Genomic DNA, 19,908 nt, shown 5'->3' on the forward strand with positions numbered 1-19,908 from the left:
CAGCCTCTGCATGTACTCCTTATTTCTATATTCTTCCCTCTGGCCCGCTTTCAAAATCAGACAATGTGAGAGTCTCTTCAGTTTGTAAAGGAGAACAATGATGTCGTCCTTGCTCTGGGTGACAGTCATTTTATTAGTTGATGCAACCCTCACTTAAGCTTTAAGTGGGAAGAATGATTAGTGAGAATGCAGGACAAGTGACTCAGACATGGAGAACAGGTTTGTTTATTTTGTTTAGTTTAAAAGCAGGCCTGCTAATGAGTTAGTACACTTTTACAGCTCAGTTTTTTTCCTTAAATTCAGTCTTTCAGACTTCTTAATACCTCTTGTTCTTTTTCAGGGAACACTGAACATTTTGGAAGAGGAGAACCATATTAAAGATGTCCTGTCTCGAATTGTAGTAGAAATGATCAAGCGCGAGTGGCCACAGCACTGGCCTGACATGCTAATAGAATTGGACACTCTTTCCAAACAAGGGGTATGAAATACAGCTGTATCCATTCAGTTTGTTTTTTTGGCTCTTTGGGAGTTTCTTTGTTTTGTCAACAGAAAAGAGCCTTTGGGCATACTTATAATGAAAAAGATGTTTGAGTTTAATTTAATTAGCTTTTCTCTATTGGTATAGGAAACACAGACAGAATTAGTGATGTTCATTCTTTTGCGACTGGCAGAGGACGTAGTGACTTTTCAGACACTACCCCCTCAAAGAAGAAGGGATATCCAGCAAACCTTAACCCAGAACATGGAAAGGATCTTCAGTTTTCTACTTAACACACTTCAAGAAAATGTAAACAAGTACCGGCAAGTGGTAAGGGCTACCTCACCTCCCAAAAGTCCTATTTTCTAATATGAGTGGTTTTTTCGTTTGTTTTTTAAAGTTAAAATAATCCTTCAGCAAAGAACTAGGGTATCTAGTTCAGCAAAAGGAAAGGCCGTTTTATAAACAAAAAAGAAACAGATGACAGGAAAAACCAGAACTAACTTTCTAAGAAACTCAGTTCAATGAGTTTCCACATCTACTAGAAAAGATAATTCCTTTTATAGTAAGAAAATTCTTAAAGTAGTATAAAAATAAAGATTAATTTTTACTGTTTGAAAGCCCAGATTTCTCATAGGTCAGAGTTGCTTCCCTGTTAAATTCTGATGTCCCATTGGCCCTGGTCCCTTTTGTAGAGGAAACTGCGGGTCTTACTGATCTTGACTACATCATGTCTGGTATTTCATTCTTCCTGATGAGGTTTTTCTTCTGCAGAAAAGGGCAAGCTAGATACCGTCTTTTGTCAGTGTCCACTGTCATTTTTAGCAGAGAACCTTCAGAAGAAGCAGTGTGAAAGTTAATCTAGTACAGTGGTTCTCAACAGGGGAGTGATTTTGCCCTCTAGGTTGTCACAGCCAAGGGTTGCTAATGGCATCTACTGAGTAGAGGAGAGGGATGCTGTTAAAGTTCCTATAATGCACAGGACAATCCCCCACAATATAGAATTGTCCAACTCAAAATGTCAATAGTACTGAGGTTGGAAAACCTTGATCTAGAATTTGCATATGTGCTTATTTCACAAAATACGATTAAATAAAATTAGTTATTTTTTATGCACCTGGCAACTCCATTGGTCTGTCTTTAGAGAAGGGATAGATACTGACACAGTGGATGAGAGGGTACTATGAGCTGTTAGGGTAGAGAGGAGCTCACAGGGAATACGTAATATGCCATATACTTGTTTGTACTTTATATGTTATTTCATCCTCAAAACAACTCCAAGAGTTAGAAAGTATTGTCTCTATTTTACAGATGACAAAACCAAGGTTCAGAGAGTATTATTATTGAAGATCCCCTAATAAATGGTTGCAGTGGAATTCAAACTCCATTGTTTTTACTAGAATGAACTCTTTCCCCCAAAATATCTCCCCAAAGTTTTTCAAAAGAAAATATTTGCATTTAAGAACCTATGGGTATTGAGGGTAAAGGAGGTATTCTTTTCATTTTCCCCTAGGAGAAGGAGAACAAATTACGAATACTTAGATGCTCTAGAAATGCAGCCAGCGTGCCAGAGCAGGGCTGATTGGTGATGGTCTGACACAGGTTGGAAACACATCCACTGTGGTGTTTTTCTTTAGCCTCAGTTTCAGTTCTCTCTCTCTGCTAAACCAGGCTACCGCTTGTGCCCTGGACCAGAGCACACCGAGAGCCATCTTTTGTACTGGAACTTCTCAGTTTGCCCATAGTTACTTCTCTGCTTCCATCCCTTCACCTTCCCAGTTGGGGTGTAGGTTGAATGGCAGACAGCTATGGGATGAGTAGGCTCACTCTCCCTGTCCCATCACGTGGCTCCTACACTGGTCCCAGGGGGCATAGGCATCCAAATGGAAAGGAAGGTTTGTTGGAGTGGAGGGTGAAGGCTGGACTTCGCTGTTGTCACTTGGATCCCCTTTTTCTTCTTGGGCAGCATCAGTAGATGCTGTTGAGAGGGTTCTACTCATCTCTGCCCCATTAACACCTCCTCTTGATCACTGATGATGCAGGCTTAATACTTACTTTTTGTTTTTCTATAATTGAAGTATAATTGACATAAAATATTATATTTCAGGTGTACAGTGTAGCGATTTGATATTTTTATACATTATGAAATGATCACCATGATATGTCTAGTTATCATGTGTCCCCGTTAATACTTGTTCTTTCTTAAAAAAAATATTTTTTGAAAATTGAGAAAAGGAATTGTAAAACAAATCCTTTATGATCCTAATGGTGGTAAGTTTTCAGATTCTTCAGAAGTTATTATTCTTGCTTGTATTCCCCTTTAACTTTTTTCAGGAGTTATTCGTAGTTTTAATTTCAGAAGTTCCTGAGAAAATATTAATTTTATACACTTGTAAGTTATAAGCATTGTGTAATATTTTTGTGGCATTTGAAATAGAAGGGTAAAGGCCAGTTTGATTCTGTATTTACTGAACAGATAGTATTTTGATGTGTTTAGCATCGAATATTTTTGTGTACGTGGTTTTCCTGTAGTTCTGTCCATACATACACGATCATAAATTGTATTCATTTAATTTTGTTTCTTGCTTTTTTCCATTAACATTACATTATTTCAGTAACCTTTGCTAGTTTTAATTTGTCTTTATTTTAATGTGGAAAAAATGCTATTGCTTTGTTTTAAACTATATTTCTTTCGTCATTAGCAGTGTTGAGCCTTACTCATTGATCATCTGTTAGTTGTATTTCTTTGTAAACTGTGTGCTTTGAAACTGTCTTTGTGGATCTTAATGTTCTCTTAAATTTGTGTTAGCTGTTTATTAACTTTTTGTCATTTTGCTAAAATTAAAATAACCTGTCCTTAGGGGGAATATCAGTTATGTGTTCTTAGTAAAGTTGTATTCCTTCCAAGATTAAAAGTTGAGTCTGTATTTGAAAATCATTTTTCAAGGCCTTGGTTATGGGGGGGGGGAAGTTATTACATAGCCTTTTCCTCGTTAAAAACATTGGATCCTTATACTTCTTTTCTTTCAGAAGACAGATAATTCTCAGGAGTCAAAGGTAAGAGCTCTTTGTGGAGTGGAAAGGAGACTTCTTTGAGGCTCTCAGGTACAGGGACGCATACACCTAGCGGAGGGCGACCACAGCCTTGGTTCATTTGATCACTGAGCTATGGTGGACGGGAGCTGAAATTTCAGTATTTGAGATTTCTAAAGGAGATAAAATGGCCACACATGCCAGTATGGTCTCATGGACAGACATTGAAAATGCCCTTGTTTGAGAAGTGATTGTGTATCAGAAGAAAATCTTTGAGTTCTCTATCAGTGACTGTTACATGAGTACATTTTCTTAAAAATCATTTTCTTTTTAGAATTAGAAAATAGAAGGAGCTCAGGTATAACCACAGCTTCCTTGTCCATTGGTGAGGACTTAATGGTCACAGGTAATTTCTTTTCATGCAGGCCCAAGCAAACTGTCGAGTAGGAGTGGCAGCATTGAATACTCTAGCAGGCTACATTGACTGGGTGTCCATGAGTCATATTACTGCCGAAAACTGTAAACTCCTGGAGATGCTGTGCCTGCTTCTGAATGAGCAGGAGCTTCAGTTGGGAGCAGCTGAATGTCTTCTCATTGCAGTCAGCAGAAAAGTAAGTTACCACTTCAAACTGACTTTTATCCTCAGATTCCCTGAGGGGTGCGTATATCTGTTTAATTGCATGTTGTAGCAAGAAGACATTTCAAGGTTTGGGGTTTTTTTTACTTAATGCCAACATGACTACCTGCCTCCAACTCCTTTGGACAGTAGTTTGCCACTATTCCAGGGATCCATGACAGAATATACAGCGATTTGTCAGGCTGCTTGGTTCTTAAAACAGCCATGAATCTTGGCACTTCATGGTTAAGAAATGATGTAAGTGGTCCCACCTCATGGCATAGCAGTTAAGTTCTGTGCGCTCTGCTTTAGTGGCCTGGGTTCACAGGTTCAGATCTCGGGCGTAGATCTACACCACTCATCAGCCATGCTATAGCAGCAACCCACATATAAAGTGGAGGAAGATTGGCACAGTTATTAACTCAGGGCTAATCTTCCTTAAGCAAAAAAAGAGAAAGTGGCAACAGATGTTGTTAGCTCAGGGCGAATCTTCCTCAGCAAAAAAAAAAAGAGAGAGAGAGAGAGAGAAAAGTAATGTTAAAGTTTAAAACTCAGAGTTATATTAAAGAATCTTAGGTGATGGCTACATCAGCTTTATATCTGTCTTGGCTAACACACGGGACCATGACTCTTTTCTCCATAGGAATATTATCTTCTGATGTAATTTACTTCACTTTCATATCAGCATTATTGCCCAACACATTTAAAAATATGTCTTATCCAGATTTGGTTTTAAAGAGTTGGCTTTATTCCCATGTTCAGTGAGCCCCGGGACTCTGTGAGAAATTATGAAGTCGGTATGTTTGATTGTGTAGGTATAGGAGATGTTAGTACTTGGAGACTTTTCATAATATAGTTTGTGTTACCTGTATTTCCCCCAAATTGGGTCTAGGGAAAGTTGGAGGACCGGAAACCCTTGATGGTCTTATTTGGAGATGTTGCCATGCATTATATACTCTCTGCTGCACAGTGAGTACCTACTTTTCTGTGTGTTTTCTAATTTTTTTCTCATTTTTCTATCTTATTTGGATATATCTGAAGTTCCTATCTGAATGTTGGCAGTCAATTGACAGTGTTTTTTATAGGAAAATCAGGCAATCTTAAAGGGACTTTTTAACCTTTTTGAAGACCTTATGTGGAAATAAGATGGGCTGTTGACTCAGCACCCACTCAATTTCGCAGTTTTCCCCGTTCTCCCCAGACAGTTCATCTTGATTCTCTTTGTCTGCTTCTGATGATCCTTAAGCCACCTAGTAGCCTTGATGACTAGGCCTGAGAAGGCTCTGGTGCCTGACCAGAATCTGCCCCTTTGTTTTAATTTGTAGTTCCCTGATGACATATGATGTGGAGCATCTTTTCATTTATTTATTTGCCATCTGTGTATCTTCTTTGGTGAGATGTCTGTTAAGGTGTTTGGCCCATTTTTTAATCAGGTTGTTTCTTATTGGTGAGTTTTAAGAGTTCTTTGTATATTTTGGATAACAATCCTTTATCAGATGTATCTTTTGCGAATATTTTCTCCTAGTCTGTGGTTTGTCTTCCCATTCTCTTATTATAGTCCTTTTAATTTTGTCAGTTGTGTAAGGAATTGTTACATGCTCTCTAGGCATCTCTCTAAGTCCTCCCTGGGTATCAACCAGTGTCTTTCTGTGCAGCTTCTTGTGCATATACGTCTATGCATGTTTTATGGAGTCATGCTCAGAGTTTTTGTGGTTATCCCAAAATACCCAAGGAGTGTATGATGCCCCAAATTAGAGTGTCTCTTTAGGGATGAAATTGTATTGAACTCCTAGTCCTCATCAGTCTTTCAGTGTTTGGTGGAGGTTTCTTGATAGTTTTGTTTTTTTTAACTTTGATAATCAACTGAAATTTGAATGTTGAAATGCAGACTACATACCGCTCCATTTGATGGCAATCCCTTCGGTTTTCTTGATCTGCAATTAATCACACCCTTTTCTCATCTTACAGGACTGCTGATGGAGGGGGCTTGGTAGAGAAACACTATGTCTTCCTGAAGAGACTCTGTCAGGTGTTGTGTGCTCTGGGCAATCAGCTATGTGCACTGCTGGTGAGCACTTACTTTCTGGAGAGTTTCAGGGCCATGTGAGAAGAGCATTTAGAAAGTTATATTTGTTTTTTGGTTTTTGGGGTTTTTTTAAAGATTTTATTTTTTCCTTTTTCTCCCCAAATCCCCCCAGTACATAGTTGTATATGTTTAGTTGTGGATCCTTCTAGTTGTGGCATGTGGGATGACTCCTCAGTCTTACAAGTTGACAGCTAGGACATTGGTACAGACATTTATGTTTGATGTCATGCCTTTTTGTGGTGGCTTGATGGTCAGGGAGGATAGAGCTTCAGACAGAAAATATATGCCACTGAATGGTTATTTAATAGGTTGGGTCACAGAGCTGTGAATAGACAAGGTCTGAAGACATGATACAAATTTCTTCTTTGTGTGATTTCTGAAATGAATACTCTTTTTCATTTTACTCTGTGACCACAGAATGGGTTTTAATGATGATTAAGGAGATAAAGCCACTTTCCTGCTTTTTTTAGCCCTTGAAACAATGCCTTCGTTAGGCCACAAGTAAGTATGAAGTCCTTTCAAAACTGAAATTTTTGAGGGTTTAAGTTATCTGTATTTGTTACTCCTCTCCTCCCACTACCCTCTACCCACTTCAACGTCATTGATGTAGTGCTCTTTTTGTCCTATAGGGCGTGGATTCTGATGTAGAAACACCAGCAAACTTTGGAAAATACCTGGAATCTTTTCTTGCTTTCACAACCCACCCAAGTCAGGTAAACTTTATGCAGGTTACTTCTTAAAATTTTAGTTAGGTAAACCAAAATCAAGCACTGTGGCCTGAGGTCATTAGTAGCTCATGTATAAAATGTGACTCTTAAGGCCCTAGGGAGTAACTATAGTGTCATTTCATTAAGAGAACTGCAGGGTCTTCTTCCTGAGCCAAGCATCACACCATCTAGGTCAGCAGCTTTTGCCCTCGGATGATATTCTGATAATGCTCAGATGTGAGGTATGTCCCAGCTGCTGTGCTACTAAAGATATCTTAAATACAAAAATCTGATTAACTGGGTTATTATAAAATTAATTTCATCCAATTCAAGATTTTCCTTGTAATATCACCTGGAGATTCCCATATCCTTTCTTGCATAAAGGAGAAAGTGGTAGAGTTTGGCTCAGCTCCAGGAATTGCACCTGATCCACAGTCTGTCTTGTTAATGTGTGGTCCATAATGAGCAGTCGTTACTGATGCACTACGGTATGGATAGTTTCAAAGTATTATAGAGATTTATTCCCATGAAGAAATATAGTTGATAATTGCCAGGCTAAGTAAGAATCTTGGTTAGATAAAATCCAAATTCTTAAACTGAGATTTTTCTCTTTTTTTCTCTTTAGTTTCTACGCTCTTCAACTCAGATGACATGGGGAGCCCTCTTCCGGCATGAGATCCTATCCCGTGACCCATTGCTATTAGCAATAATACCAAAATATCTTCGTGCTTCTATGACTAACTTGGTGAAGGTACGCAATGGGAATGTAAACACGTGGCATGGAGATGAACACACATAATAAGACTTAGACTGGCATCATTGACAGCCCTGTCTTGGTCCCTAAGATCTCTTGGGCATATTATTCTCTTATTCCTCCAGAAGAAAGCAGTCCATAGTGATTACTGTGTCTACTCTTTCATATTTTGGAGCAAGTATTGGGCTAGGTGCTAGGGAGAAAGAAGTGATAGGACAAGAGTACTGACCATACAACGTGATAATTACTTTTCAGAGGTTAAAAGCAGAAAGGAGGGTGGAATCAAGAAGATTCCAAGAGGAGGTAATATCTGATTGTTTCTGAAGGTCAAGTGAGAGTCAGGAAGGTGAATGAGAAGGGAGGGAGAGTGGAAGCAGGTTACTCACTACCTCAGTAGAGAGGTGCTTATAAATTCCCTGAGATCTGCTAAGGGCTCTTGCAGCTGACAAATGCTTAATCTTGATTTGTAAAATCAGAGAATGGAACCCATTCAGGGGTCCCCTTATTTCCTCAAGGAATTCACCTAGTAAGTAGCACACCAGGTTCTGATCCTCTGCCGTGGTCTTCAGTACTTTTTGAATGAAACATGCAAAGTTCCCTGCTTATTCCCAGGGTTCCGCATTTAAGGAGACAAATAGTTGTCAATTCTTTTTTACTTATTGCATGCTGTATTAGTACTTTGTCTTGGGACATTTTTATACTTGAAGACCTTAAACGAATTCCAGAATTTAATTCTCCCTGAGGAAGCTGGAAGAGAGTATCAAGTGGTAGTGTTCTCTTTTCTACTACTCTCAGGATTATTGGAACTGGGGGCAAATTGTGGACTTAGAGTAGACCAGAAGCAGATATTTATCACAAAATATCTCATGCAAACCCGTGACTCTTCTTAAATTAAGGTGCTTGGGTTCCTGGAGTTTAAGACTCTTTTGGTAGGTCTATTTTCATCCTTACCCAAATTCTCTTTCTCTTTCCAGATGGGCTTTCCTTCTAAAACTGACAGCCCTAGCTGTGAATACTCTCGATTTGATTTTGATAGCGATGAGGACTTCAATGCTTTCTTCAACTGTAAGTGATAGTAACCTGGACTTTCTCCCAACAGTCTCAGAATGATATCTAGTTTACGAATCGTGGTGCATGACCCCTGGGGTTCTATGTTAAAGAGCCCCAAATCTACAGCAGCCTGTTTAATCTCTAGTTTTACATTGCAGAGGTGTTGGGATTACACTCCTTCATTCCAGGCATAGTGTTCTCCCTTACACACACACATACACACACACTGCCTCTGGACATTAATGTTTAAAGAGAGTAATTATCCATAAGGCACTCTTGAATTTTTTTTATCCTTAGGATTAAATACCATCTTACCTTATGGGTCTTTTTTCTAAAAGAGAGGAAAAACCCGTGTATCCTAATATCCTAATTCTGTGCTGGATTTTGTTTGTTTGTTTGTTATTTGCTGAGGAAGATTCACCTTGAGCTAACATCTGTTGCCAATCTTCCTCATTTTTTTTGGTTTGCAAGCCACCACCACAGCTTGGCCGCTGACAGATGAGTGATGTAGGGCCAAGCCCCTGAACTGAACCTGGGCCACCAAAGCAAAGGGCACCGAACTTAACCACTAGGCCACTAGGAATGGCCCTCTTTTTTTTTTTTTTTTTTTAAGTTCAAGATCTTTTTTGTTTATTACTACTTTTTAAAATTTCATAACAATTAATGTCTTAATGCTCGATTTTTTTTATTTGAGTTCATAATAGTTTACATCATTGTGAAATTTCACTTGTACATTATTTCTTGTCTGTCACCACATAAGTACTCCCCTTCACCCCCTTTCCCGTGGTCACCACTGACCTATTTTCTTTGTCAGTGTATTTATTTATATTCCACATATGAGTGAAATCGTCTGGTGTTTATCTTCTCAGTCTGGCTTATTTCACTTCACGTAATTCCCTCCAGGTCCATCCATGTTGTTGCAAATGGGATGATTCTGTCTTTTTTATGGCTGAGTAGTATTCCATTGTGTATATATACCACATCTTCTTTATCCAATCATCAGTTGATGGGCACTTGGATTGTTTCCATGTCTTGGCTATTGTGAATAGTGCTGCAATGAACATAGGGGTACATATGTTACTTTGGATTGTTGATTTCCAGTTGTTTGGGTAAATACCCAGTAGTGGGATAGCTGGGTCATATGATAGTTCTATTTTTAGCTTTTTGAGGAATCTCCCTACTGTTTTCCATAGTGGCTGCACCAGTTTGCATTCCCACCAGCAGTGTATGAGGGTTCTCTTCTCTCTATACCCTCTCCGACATTTGTTATTTTTAGTCTTAGTGATTATAGACATTTTAACAGGCGTAAGGTGGTATCTTAGTGTAGTTTTCACTTGCATTTCCCTGATGATTAGTGATGGTGAACATTTTTTCATGTGTTTATTAGCCATCTGTATATCTTCTTTGGAAAAATGTTCACATCCTCTGCCCATTTTTTGATTGGGCTGTTTGTTTTTTTGTCGTTGAGTTGTGTGAGTTCCTTATATATTACGGAGATTAACCCCTTATCGGATATATGATTTGCAAATATTTTCTCCCAATTGGTGGGTTGTGTTTTTGTTTTGATCCTAGTTTCTTTTGCCTTGCAGAAGCTCTTTAGTCTGATGAACTCCCACTTATTTTTTCTTTTGTTTTCCTTGTCTGAGAAGACGTGGTATTCGAAAACATCCTTTTAAGTTTGATGTCAAAGAGTGTAGTACCTGTATTATCTTCCAGGAGTTTTATGGTTTCAGGACTTATCTTCAAGTCTTTGATCCATTTTGAGTTTATTTTTGTGTATGGTGTCAAAATTGGTCTACTTTCATTCTTTTGCATGTGGCTGTTTAGTTTTCCCAACATCATTTATTGAAGAGACTGTCTTTTCTCCATTGTATGTTCTTGGCACCTTTGTTGAAGATTAGCTGTCTGTATATGTGCAGTTTTATTTCTGGACTTGGAGTTCTGTTCCATTGATCTGTGTGTCTGTTTTTGTACCAGTACCATGCTGTTTTGATCACTGTGGCTTTATAGTACATTCTGAAGTCAGGAATTATGATGCCTCCAGCGTTGTTCTTTTTTCTCAGTATTGCTTTAGCAATTCGGGGCCTTTGGTTGCCCCACATGAATTTCAGGATTGTTTGTTCTGTTTCCGTCAAGAATGTCATTGGGATTCTGATTGGGATTGCACTGAATCTGTAGATTGCTTTGGATAGTATGGACATTTTGACTATGTTTATTCTTCCAATGTGTGTGCATGGAATCTCTTTCCATCTCTTTGTGTCATTATCTATTTCTTTCAATAATGTCTTACAGTTTTCATTGTATAAGTCCTTCACTTCCCTAGTTAAATTTATTCCTAGGTACTTTATTTTTTTTGTTGCGATTGTAAAAGGAATTGTATTCTTCAGGTCTCTTTCTATAAGTTCATTATTAGAGTATAGAAATGCAACTATTTTTGTAAGTTGCTTTTGTACCCCGCAACTTTGCTGTAGTTGTTATTATTTCTAATAGTTTTCCAATGGATTCTTTAGGGTTTTCTATACATAAGAACATGTCGTCTGCAAACAGTGAGAGTTTCACTTCTTCACTCCCTATTTGGATTCCTTTTATCCCTTTCTCTTGCCTAATTGCTCTGGCTGAAACCTCCAGTACTCTGTTGAATAAGAATGGTGATAGTGGGCATCCTTGTCTTGTTCCTGTTCTCAGAGGGATGGCGTTTAGTTTTTCCCCATTGAGTATGATGTTGGCTGTGGGTTTGTCATATATGGCCTTTATTATGTTGAGGTGATTTCCTTCTGCCCCCATTTTCTTAAGAGTTTTTGTCATAAAAGGCTGTTGGATCTTGTCAAATGCTTTCTCTTCATTTATTGAGATGATCATGTGGCTTGTATTCCTCATTTTGTTAACGGGGTGTATCACATTGATTGATTTGCAGATGTTGAACCATCCCTGTGTCCCTGGTATAAATCCCACTTGATCATGATGTGTGGTCTTTTTGGTGTATTGCTATATTCGGGTTGCCAGTATTTTGTTGAGGATTTTTGCACCTGTGTTCATCAGCGATATTGGCCTGAAGTTTTCCGTTTTTGTGTTGTCCTTGTGAGGCTTTGGTATCAGAGTGATATGGGCCTCATAGAATGTGTTAGGAAGCATTCCATCATCCCTAACTTTTTGGAATAGCTTGAGAAGGATAGGTGTTAAGTCCTCTCTGAAAGTTTGGTAGAATTCCCCAGGGAAGCCGTCTGGTCCTGGGGTTTTATTCTTTGGGATGCTTTTGATTACTGTTTCAATATCTTTTCTTGTGATTGGTCTATTCAGATACTATGTTTCTTCTCGATGCAGCTTTGGGAGGTTGTAAGAGTCTAAGAATTTATCCATTTTCTCTAGATTGTCCATTTTATTGACATACAGTTTTTTGTAGTATTCTTTTATAATCCATTGTATTTCTATGGTATCCATTGTTATTTCTCCTCTTTTATTTCTGATTTTGTTTTTCTGAGCTCTCTCTTTTTTTCTTTGTAAGTCTGGCTAGGGGTTTGTCAATTTTATTTATCTTAAAAAACCAGCTCTTTGTTTCATTGATCCTTTCCACTATCTCTTTGTTTCAATAGCATTTATTTCTACTGATTTTTATTATTTCTCTCTTTCTGCTGACTGTGGGCTTTGTTCTTCTTTTTCTAATTCAATTAGGTGTAGTTTGAGATTGCTTATTTGGGGTTTTTCTTGTTTGTTAAGGTGAGCCTGTATTGCAATGAATTTCCTTCTTAGTACGGCTTTTGCTGCATCCCATATGAGTTAGTATTGTATGTTTTCATTTTCGTTTGTCTCCAGATGTTTTTTGATTTCTCCTTTAATTTCTTCAGTGACCCATTGATTGTTCAATAGCGTGTTGTTTGGTCTTCACATCTTTGTCGCTTTCTCAGCTTTTTCCTTATCATTAATTTATAGCTTTATACCATTGTGATCTGAAAAGATGCTTGTTGTTATTTCAATCTTCTTAAATTTGTTGAGGCTCACCTTGTTTCCCAACATACAGTCTATCCTTGAGAATGTTCCATGAGCACTTGAGAAGAATATATATTCTTCTGTGTTTGGATGGAGTGTTCTACATATGTCTATTAAGTCCAACTGGTCTAGCTTTTCATTTAATTCCACTGTTTCCTTGTTGATTTTCTGTCTGGATGAGATATCCATTGATGTGGGTGGAGAGCTGAGGTCCCCTACTGTTATTGTGTTATTATTAATATCTTCTTTTAGGTTTGTTAACAGTTGCTCTATGTACTTTGTGCTCCTGTGTTGGGTGCATAGATATTTACAAGTGTTATGTCTTCTTGATGGAGTGTCTCTTTGATCATTATATACTGCTCCTCTTTGTCTCTCTTTCCCTGTCTTATCTTGAAGTCTACTTTGTCTGATATAAGTATGGCAACACCTGATTTCTTTTGTTTGCCATTAGCTTGGATTATCATCTTCCATCCCTTCACTCTGAGCCTGTGTTTGTCCTTGGAGGTGAGATGTGTTTCCTGGAGGCAGCGTATTGTTGGGTCTTGGTCTTTAATCCATCTCGCCACTCTGTCTTTTCATTGGAGAATTTAATCCATTTACATTTAGGGTGATTATCGATATATGAGGACTCAATGCTGCCATTTTGTTACTTGTTTTCCAGTTCTCCTGCATTTCCTTTGTTCCTCATCCTGTGTATTTTGGTCTACCAGTCAAGTTATGTATTTTTTTATGTTGTGTTTCTTTGTTTTCTCCTTATTTATTGTTTGTGTCTCTGTTCTGCTTTTTTGTTTAGTGGTTACCATGAGGTTTGTATTCAAAATCTTGTGGATAAGACAGTTCCTTTTCTGATCGCCTCTTATTTCTTTAGACTAAACTGATTCAGTCCCTTTCCTCTTCCCCTCCTAACTTGTTTTTCTCACATCTTATTCCATCTTGTGTTATGAGTTTGTGGTTAAAATGACAAGATTATCTTTGTTTTTCGAGTTTTCTTTCCCTTTCTCTGTAATGCTATACTTGAGTATTTGCTGTTCTGCTCTGATTCTGTCTACCTATTTAGCTCCTTACTCTGTGCTTTGTAACCCCTTTCTCCGTTTTTTTTTTTTTTTTTCAGGTATGAGGACCTTGAGGATTTCTTGTGGGGGGAGGTCTTGTGGCTGCAAACTCCCTTAGTTTATGTTTGTCTGGGAAAGTGTTTATTTCTCCATCATATCTGAAGGATATTTTCTCTGGATAGAGTATTTTTGGCTGAAAGTTTGTCCTTCAAAGATTTGACTATGTCATTCCAGTCTCTCATAGCCTGTAAGGTTTCTGTAGAGAAATCCGCTGAAAGCATGATAGGGGGTCCTTTGTAGATTATTTTCTTCTCCTTTGTTGCCCTTAGTATTCTTTCTTTGTCCTTCACTTTTGCCAGTTTCACTACTGTATGCCTTGCAGTAGGTCTTTTTACATTGACCTATTTAGGAGATCTGGCAGTCTCTTCCACATGGATTTCCATCTTCCCTAAGTTTGGGAAGTTCTCTGCTATTGTTTCTTTGAACAAGCTTTCTGCTCCGTTCTCCTTCTCTTCTCCTTAAATACCTATAATTCTTACATTGCATTTCCTAATTGAGTTGGATATTTCTTGGAGACTTTCTTCATTTCTTTACAACCTTAGTTCTCTCTTCTCTATCTGGAGCATTTCAACATGTCTATCTTAGATTATGGTGATACATTCATCTATGATGGCCACTTGAGCATTCAGGGAATCCATATTTTGTTTTATTTCTTCTATTGTGTCTTTTATCTCTAATATTTCTGATTGATTCTTCTTTATAGATTTAATCTCTATTGTGAAGTAGCTCCTGAACTCATTGAATTGTTTTGAAGTAGCTCCTTTTAACTCGTTGAGTTCTTTGATGATAGCTGTTTTGAATCTTTTGTCATTTAGATTACATATTTCTGTATCCTCAGGACCGATTTCTGGGTACTTGTCATTTTCTCTCGGGTCTGGAGATCTAATCTAATATTTGATATTGCTAGAGGCAGTGGCTCTGGTTTTTTTTTTTCCATCCTGGTGTTATTTGGTCGCAGTCACCACCTATCGCCACTAGGTGGGGGTCAAGAGCTGCTTATTCTGTGCCCTCTGCCTTCAGCCAAGATCCCAGGTGCTCCAGCCAGTTCTGGGTGGGAGGGGGAGGGGTGCTTTGTCCTGCGTGCTTTCAGGGCTTTCTCCCTCTGTTCTTGCTATCTGTTCTCCTGGGGTGTTGGCTTCATAAGGTCACCCCCTGCGAAGGTTTTCACCCCAGTAGAAGGCTTCCTTCTAGGCTGCATGGGACCACTGGGGATTCTTGATGTTCCCAAGAATGAACATCCCCTCTTCCATTCCTTCCCTCTGGGAGGCCTCCCGTGGTCCCAGATCGCACTCTTTAAGGGGAGGGAGCAAAGTTTTCTCCTACCCTGTTCCACCTCCTCCGAGGGGGCCTCCAGCCTCTCCACCCTCTGTATGGCTGCATGAGTCTCTCCAATGTTTTTTGCATTGTGTTTGGATGTCTTCTGTTGGAGTATGAACGTCCTTTTCATTGTATGTTGGAGGGGAGAGATTACTGGGGAAGCTCACTCCACCATGATGCTGACATCACTCACTTTGGATGTGTTTTTTGTTTTTTAATAACACCTTATTGAGATATAATTCATTTGCCATACAATTCATCATTTATAGTATACAATTCAATGACTTCTCGTATTTTCAGAGTTATGCAACCTTCACCACAATCAATTTTAGGACATTTTCATGACCCCAAGAAACCCTGTACTTATTAGCAGTCATCTTCCAATCCCCTCATCCCTCCCAGCCCTGGGCAACCATTAATCCACTTTCTATTTCTATATTTCGCCTATTCTGAACATTTCATGTAAGTGGAATCATACAACTTGTGGCTTTTTGTAACTGCCTTCTTTCACTTAGTAAAATGTTTTTAGAATTCATCCATGTTATAGCATATATCAGTACTTTGTTTCTTTTTATTGTCAGTGATATTTCATTGTACAAAGATGCCACATTTTCTTCATCCATTCATAAATTGATGGATATATGAGTTGTTTCTACTTCTTGGCTGTTAAGAATAATGCTGATATAATATCTGTGCACAAGTTTTTGAGTGGACATCTGTTTTTATTTCTCTTGGGTATATGCCTAGGAAGGGAATTATTGGATCATGTGGTGATTCCATGTTTAATGTTTTGAGGAACTGCTAAGCTGTTTTCCATAGTGGCTCTATCATTTTACGTCTGCACCAACCTTGTCTTTTAATTCCAACAGAAATGGGACAGCATTTCTTTGAATTTGCCCCTTATAGGATCTAGCTGGTAGCACAATTTCCAGAGATTATTTTTGACAATTTTTGAATCTGTTAACAAAGCTTTATTGAGCGTTTGTTACATTCATAGCCCAAGTCTGCAAAACAGACTCTCTGAACATTTTCCCCCTGGGATGGATAAATGAATGAACATTAACTAAGTACCTATTATGTGCCAGTTATTGATTCATGTCTTTCTCTTGGCAGCCTCCCGGGCCCAGCAAGGAGAGGTAATGAGGTTAGCCTGTCGTTTGGATCCCAAGACAAGTTTCCAGATGGCTGGGGAATGGCTAAAGTATCAGCTCTCCACTTCTGTTGATACTGGGTCCATTAACTGTGAGTTGTTTTATGTCTGAACCTTAGTGAAGTATTGTATCATATCAAACTGCACATAGGAAGCAACCTTTCTGAGCTACACTTTAGAATGATAGTGTTCAAAAATAGCTCTGCTCACCCCACAATTTCATCTTACGGAGTGAGCCTTTTTAGTTGTATACACAGAGAAAGCAGAAAACACTAAATTTTTTATCTTTTTAAATTAGGGTAAAACCATGTCCCTATCAGTTTTGTCTTCATTTTTCTTTTCTAACAGAATCAACCAATTGTTTGTTGTTGATTTTATCACTTCACTTCAGGTAGCATCTTAACAAATGGCATGATGTAACTTTTTAAAGCTTTCCAACCAAGTTCTTGCATTACTTGGTTGGAAAGCTTTATTCCTATTAGTACTCCTAAACTCAGAAAGAATGTCTTGTCAGTCAGACATAACAGCAGTACGGGGACTTCCCATATAACTCAGCCACCTCAAAGACTTTGGGAAAGGCCACTTTATATTAAATCACAGTAACCCCCCTCTAACCAAATGCTTAAGCCGGGTAACTTCTCCATACTCCATCTCTTCTGTCTGTCGTCTTATTAATGCATGCTGTGGGTGACAGGATCAGTAAAGCAGGAGGGGGGCAACCCCGCAGCAGACTTATTAAGTTCGCGTGCTACACTTCGGCTGCCCAGGGTTTCGCCAGTTCGGGTCCCAAGTACAGACCTAGCACCCCTCGTCAGGCCACGCTGAGGCCGCATCCCACGTAGCTCAACCAGAAGGGCCTACAGCTAGAATATACAGCTATGTACTGGGGGGCTTTAGGGAGAAAAAGGGAGGAAAAAAAGAGAAGATTGGCAACAGATGTTAGCTTGGGTGCCAATCTTTAAAAAAAATGCAGTCTCAGCCCTTACCCCAGACCTACTATTCAGAAAGTTTGGGGGTGGCGGGTAGAATATGCATTAAAGGAGAGGGTATAAGTCACTGCTTTAGAAAAGTTCCATGTTAATGGTCAGTTACCAGGTACGCTACTTACTTGAAATTCATGGGATTCAACGTTCAGCTTTGTGTATTCACAATTGACTGTGAAGGTCCCCAGTATCTAGTAACTGAATGGTTGCAGAGGTCCAGACATGCTGCACCAAAATGAAGCTATTAAACGGGAGTACTGTATGGAAGCGAGAGAAGTAATTTGAAAATCTTTATGCCTGTGCCTCGCTGTTTGAGTGATGTGCTTTGATGATACTTGTGACCTTGGAGGGTGGCACAGTTCTGTAGACATTGCTCTTGCAATTGTCATGAGGCTGCTGGACGTGAAGCAGCGTTTTGTATCTTATATCAATTCCTTGTTGGAAGGATTCTTTGTGGTCTCAGATGTCTTAGTTATTTATATTCCCATGGACAAATTATAAAGCAGGGATGGGAGAAATTAATTAATGTTTATCAATTGCTTCTAATTGGCCATGTAAATGTAAATCTCATTCAATACTCAAAATGGTTTTACAGACAAGGCTCACAGGTGAATTCAGGCAGCTCATCGTTAGAGGTGGACGCAGGGTAGGGAGCCCTCTCTGCTTTTTGTTCTTTTCTTTTCCCAGGCTGTGAGGGTTTAGATTACTCTGTTCCTTCAACTGTGAAATTACCAAGTGTCTCTAAGACCCCACTATTTCTCTGTGTCTTTTGTGATCCTGCAATGTTGGTAAGTGTGTGTGTGTTTTAAACTCTGTTCCCCTACAGCTGGAACTGGAGAAGGCGGCCTCTGCTCTATCTTCTCACCTTCATTTGTGCAGTGGGAAGCCATGACTTTTTTTTTGGAGAGCGTGATAAACCAGATGTTTCGAACACTAGATAAAGAAGTAAGTAACTGTTTCCCATGCTGATTGCATGATGATTTTGATCTTTTGAAAACTGGCAAAAGGATAGGAAAATCTCTGGATGTGCATCTTACAGAAGAGGAAACTGAGATTCAGAGAGGTTAAGTAACATTCTCAGGTTTAAATAGGTAGTAAATAGGAGAGCTGGGACACAAGCTCAGGCCTCCCTGACTCTAAGCCCTACAATGTTTAGTATTCATTTTAAGGGGATAGTAAGACGAGCCTGATAGTTCAGTGAACCACAGATGTAGGATAACTGTTGCAGGGAGGACAATGATGGAAACCTTGAATTGGAAAATTTTAAGAGAGATTTGTCACTAAGCATCCTTTTCAGTTTGTGGCAGATAGACCAGAATATTCATGTTGGCTGATCAGTGACCCTCTTCACTGAATAATCTTAATAAATAGGTCTTATTTTTCTGTACTTCATGTCACCTATCACCATTCTCTTATTACATTAGATGAAGCTCTAATTAATTGGGTAACAGTACACACCATATTAACTACATTAATTAGATTAAAATAATTGGATCACTCAATTTGGGGTAATTATATCTTAGTATATTCTAGATTAGTTGTAGAAAAGAACCCTTCTAAATCCCTTGAAGATAAGTGAGTTATAGTGCTTTTTCTTACAAGTGACATATTAACAAATTAGATCTCAGGATCAACTTTGTCTGCTTTTATATTGATCCATTTCAGTTTGAAATGATGGCATTTTGAGTTTGTTCCAAAATCTAGATGGGAAACCCTACTTGGATCTGGCATTTTTTACTAAGTTAGCCTTTTTTTCAGGTTTAGAGGAAACGTGTCTAATAGAGTAAGTGCAGCAAATCAAGAAAGCCCCTTATTAAATCAAAGGAAATGGCCCTGCTGTTTCCTTTCCTGGCATTTTTTAAGTTAAACACCTTAAATAGATCCACATATGTGGGTGTGATCATACTTGAAGGCAAGAGAATGAAATGGTCAGGGGTAGTCAAGTACTTGTCTTTAAGATGTGTGAAAGTATTAGGCAGTTTTAGGGGGTGCGTGGTGCCTAGTTTATTGTAGGCTGTATTTTGTAAAAAGTCCTTGAATATGATATTTGGTTATAATACCAAATACTAATTGGTCAAAAGGTGCAAAAACAGTTTGGGGTGTATATAGGAGAAAGATTTGGGCTGGGGACAAAGCATAGGTAACAGTTGGAAATTTGGTAGGAGTCAGGGGGAACAAACAGAACTCAACTCTTTCCTCAGGAGAATCCCAGATGGTAGTATTTAGGCTTGTTAATGGCAGAGTAAACCTCTGACTCTAAAACCTTTTTTTCTTCACCAAAATGAAATGAATTGGAATGAAGCATTCCTAGTTAGGGGAGGTGAGTGTTTGGTGAATATATATACATATGATGAAATTACTCACCTACTTGTTAATGAAGCTGTGACATTACATATCCCAGAAATGTGCATATGATAGATGTCAGCCTGTTACATTCCCACTTGCTGCTATCAATTTCTGACTCTGCAGAGTATAGCCTAGGCCACTGGTTTTGCAAACTGCTCAGTGTCTGCCCTCAGTCACCACCCTCACCCCAGGGTTAGTCAGAGCAGCTCAGCTTTTAGCATGTGGAATAGTTTGACCAAGAGGTTCCTTGGCTGAAAAGGTGGAAAAACTCCCCATCTGGTGCATTGCAGCA

General features: G+C 38.8%; 1 protein-coding gene across 2 annotated transcripts in view; it reads left to right on the top strand.

Annotated features, from left to right (window-relative positions):
- Nucleotides 1–19,908, top strand: part of XPO5 (exportin 5) — a 53,435-nt gene that overhangs the window by 3,956 nt on the left and 29,571 nt on the right. Inside the window, exons 4-14 of one of the 2 annotated variants that reach the window (XM_046639281.1) lie at nt 341–478; nt 626–808; nt 3,509–3,535; nt 3,937–4,122; nt 5,020–5,096; nt 6,096–6,195; nt 6,843–6,926; nt 7,546–7,671; nt 8,649–8,739; nt 16,251–16,379; nt 18,097–18,215. In XM_046639281.1, the coding sequence (XP_046495237.1) occupies nt 341–478; nt 626–808; nt 3,509–3,535; nt 3,937–4,122; nt 5,020–5,096; nt 6,096–6,195; nt 6,843–6,926; nt 7,546–7,671; nt 8,649–8,739; nt 16,251–16,379; nt 18,097–18,215 (1,260 nt within the window). The remainder of the gene's footprint in view (nt 1–340; nt 479–625; nt 809–3,508; nt 3,536–3,936; nt 4,123–5,019; nt 5,097–6,095; nt 6,196–6,842; nt 6,927–7,545; nt 7,672–8,648; nt 8,740–16,250; nt 16,380–18,096; nt 18,216–19,908) is intronic. The other variant, XM_046639282.1, reaches the window with a different exon arrangement.

This window comes from Equus quagga, chromosome 15 (genome assembly GCF_021613505.1).
Source record: "Equus quagga isolate Etosha38 chromosome 15, UCLA_HA_Equagga_1.0, whole genome shotgun sequence".
Classification (NCBI taxonomy): domain Eukaryota; kingdom Metazoa; phylum Chordata; class Mammalia; order Perissodactyla; family Equidae; genus Equus; species Equus quagga.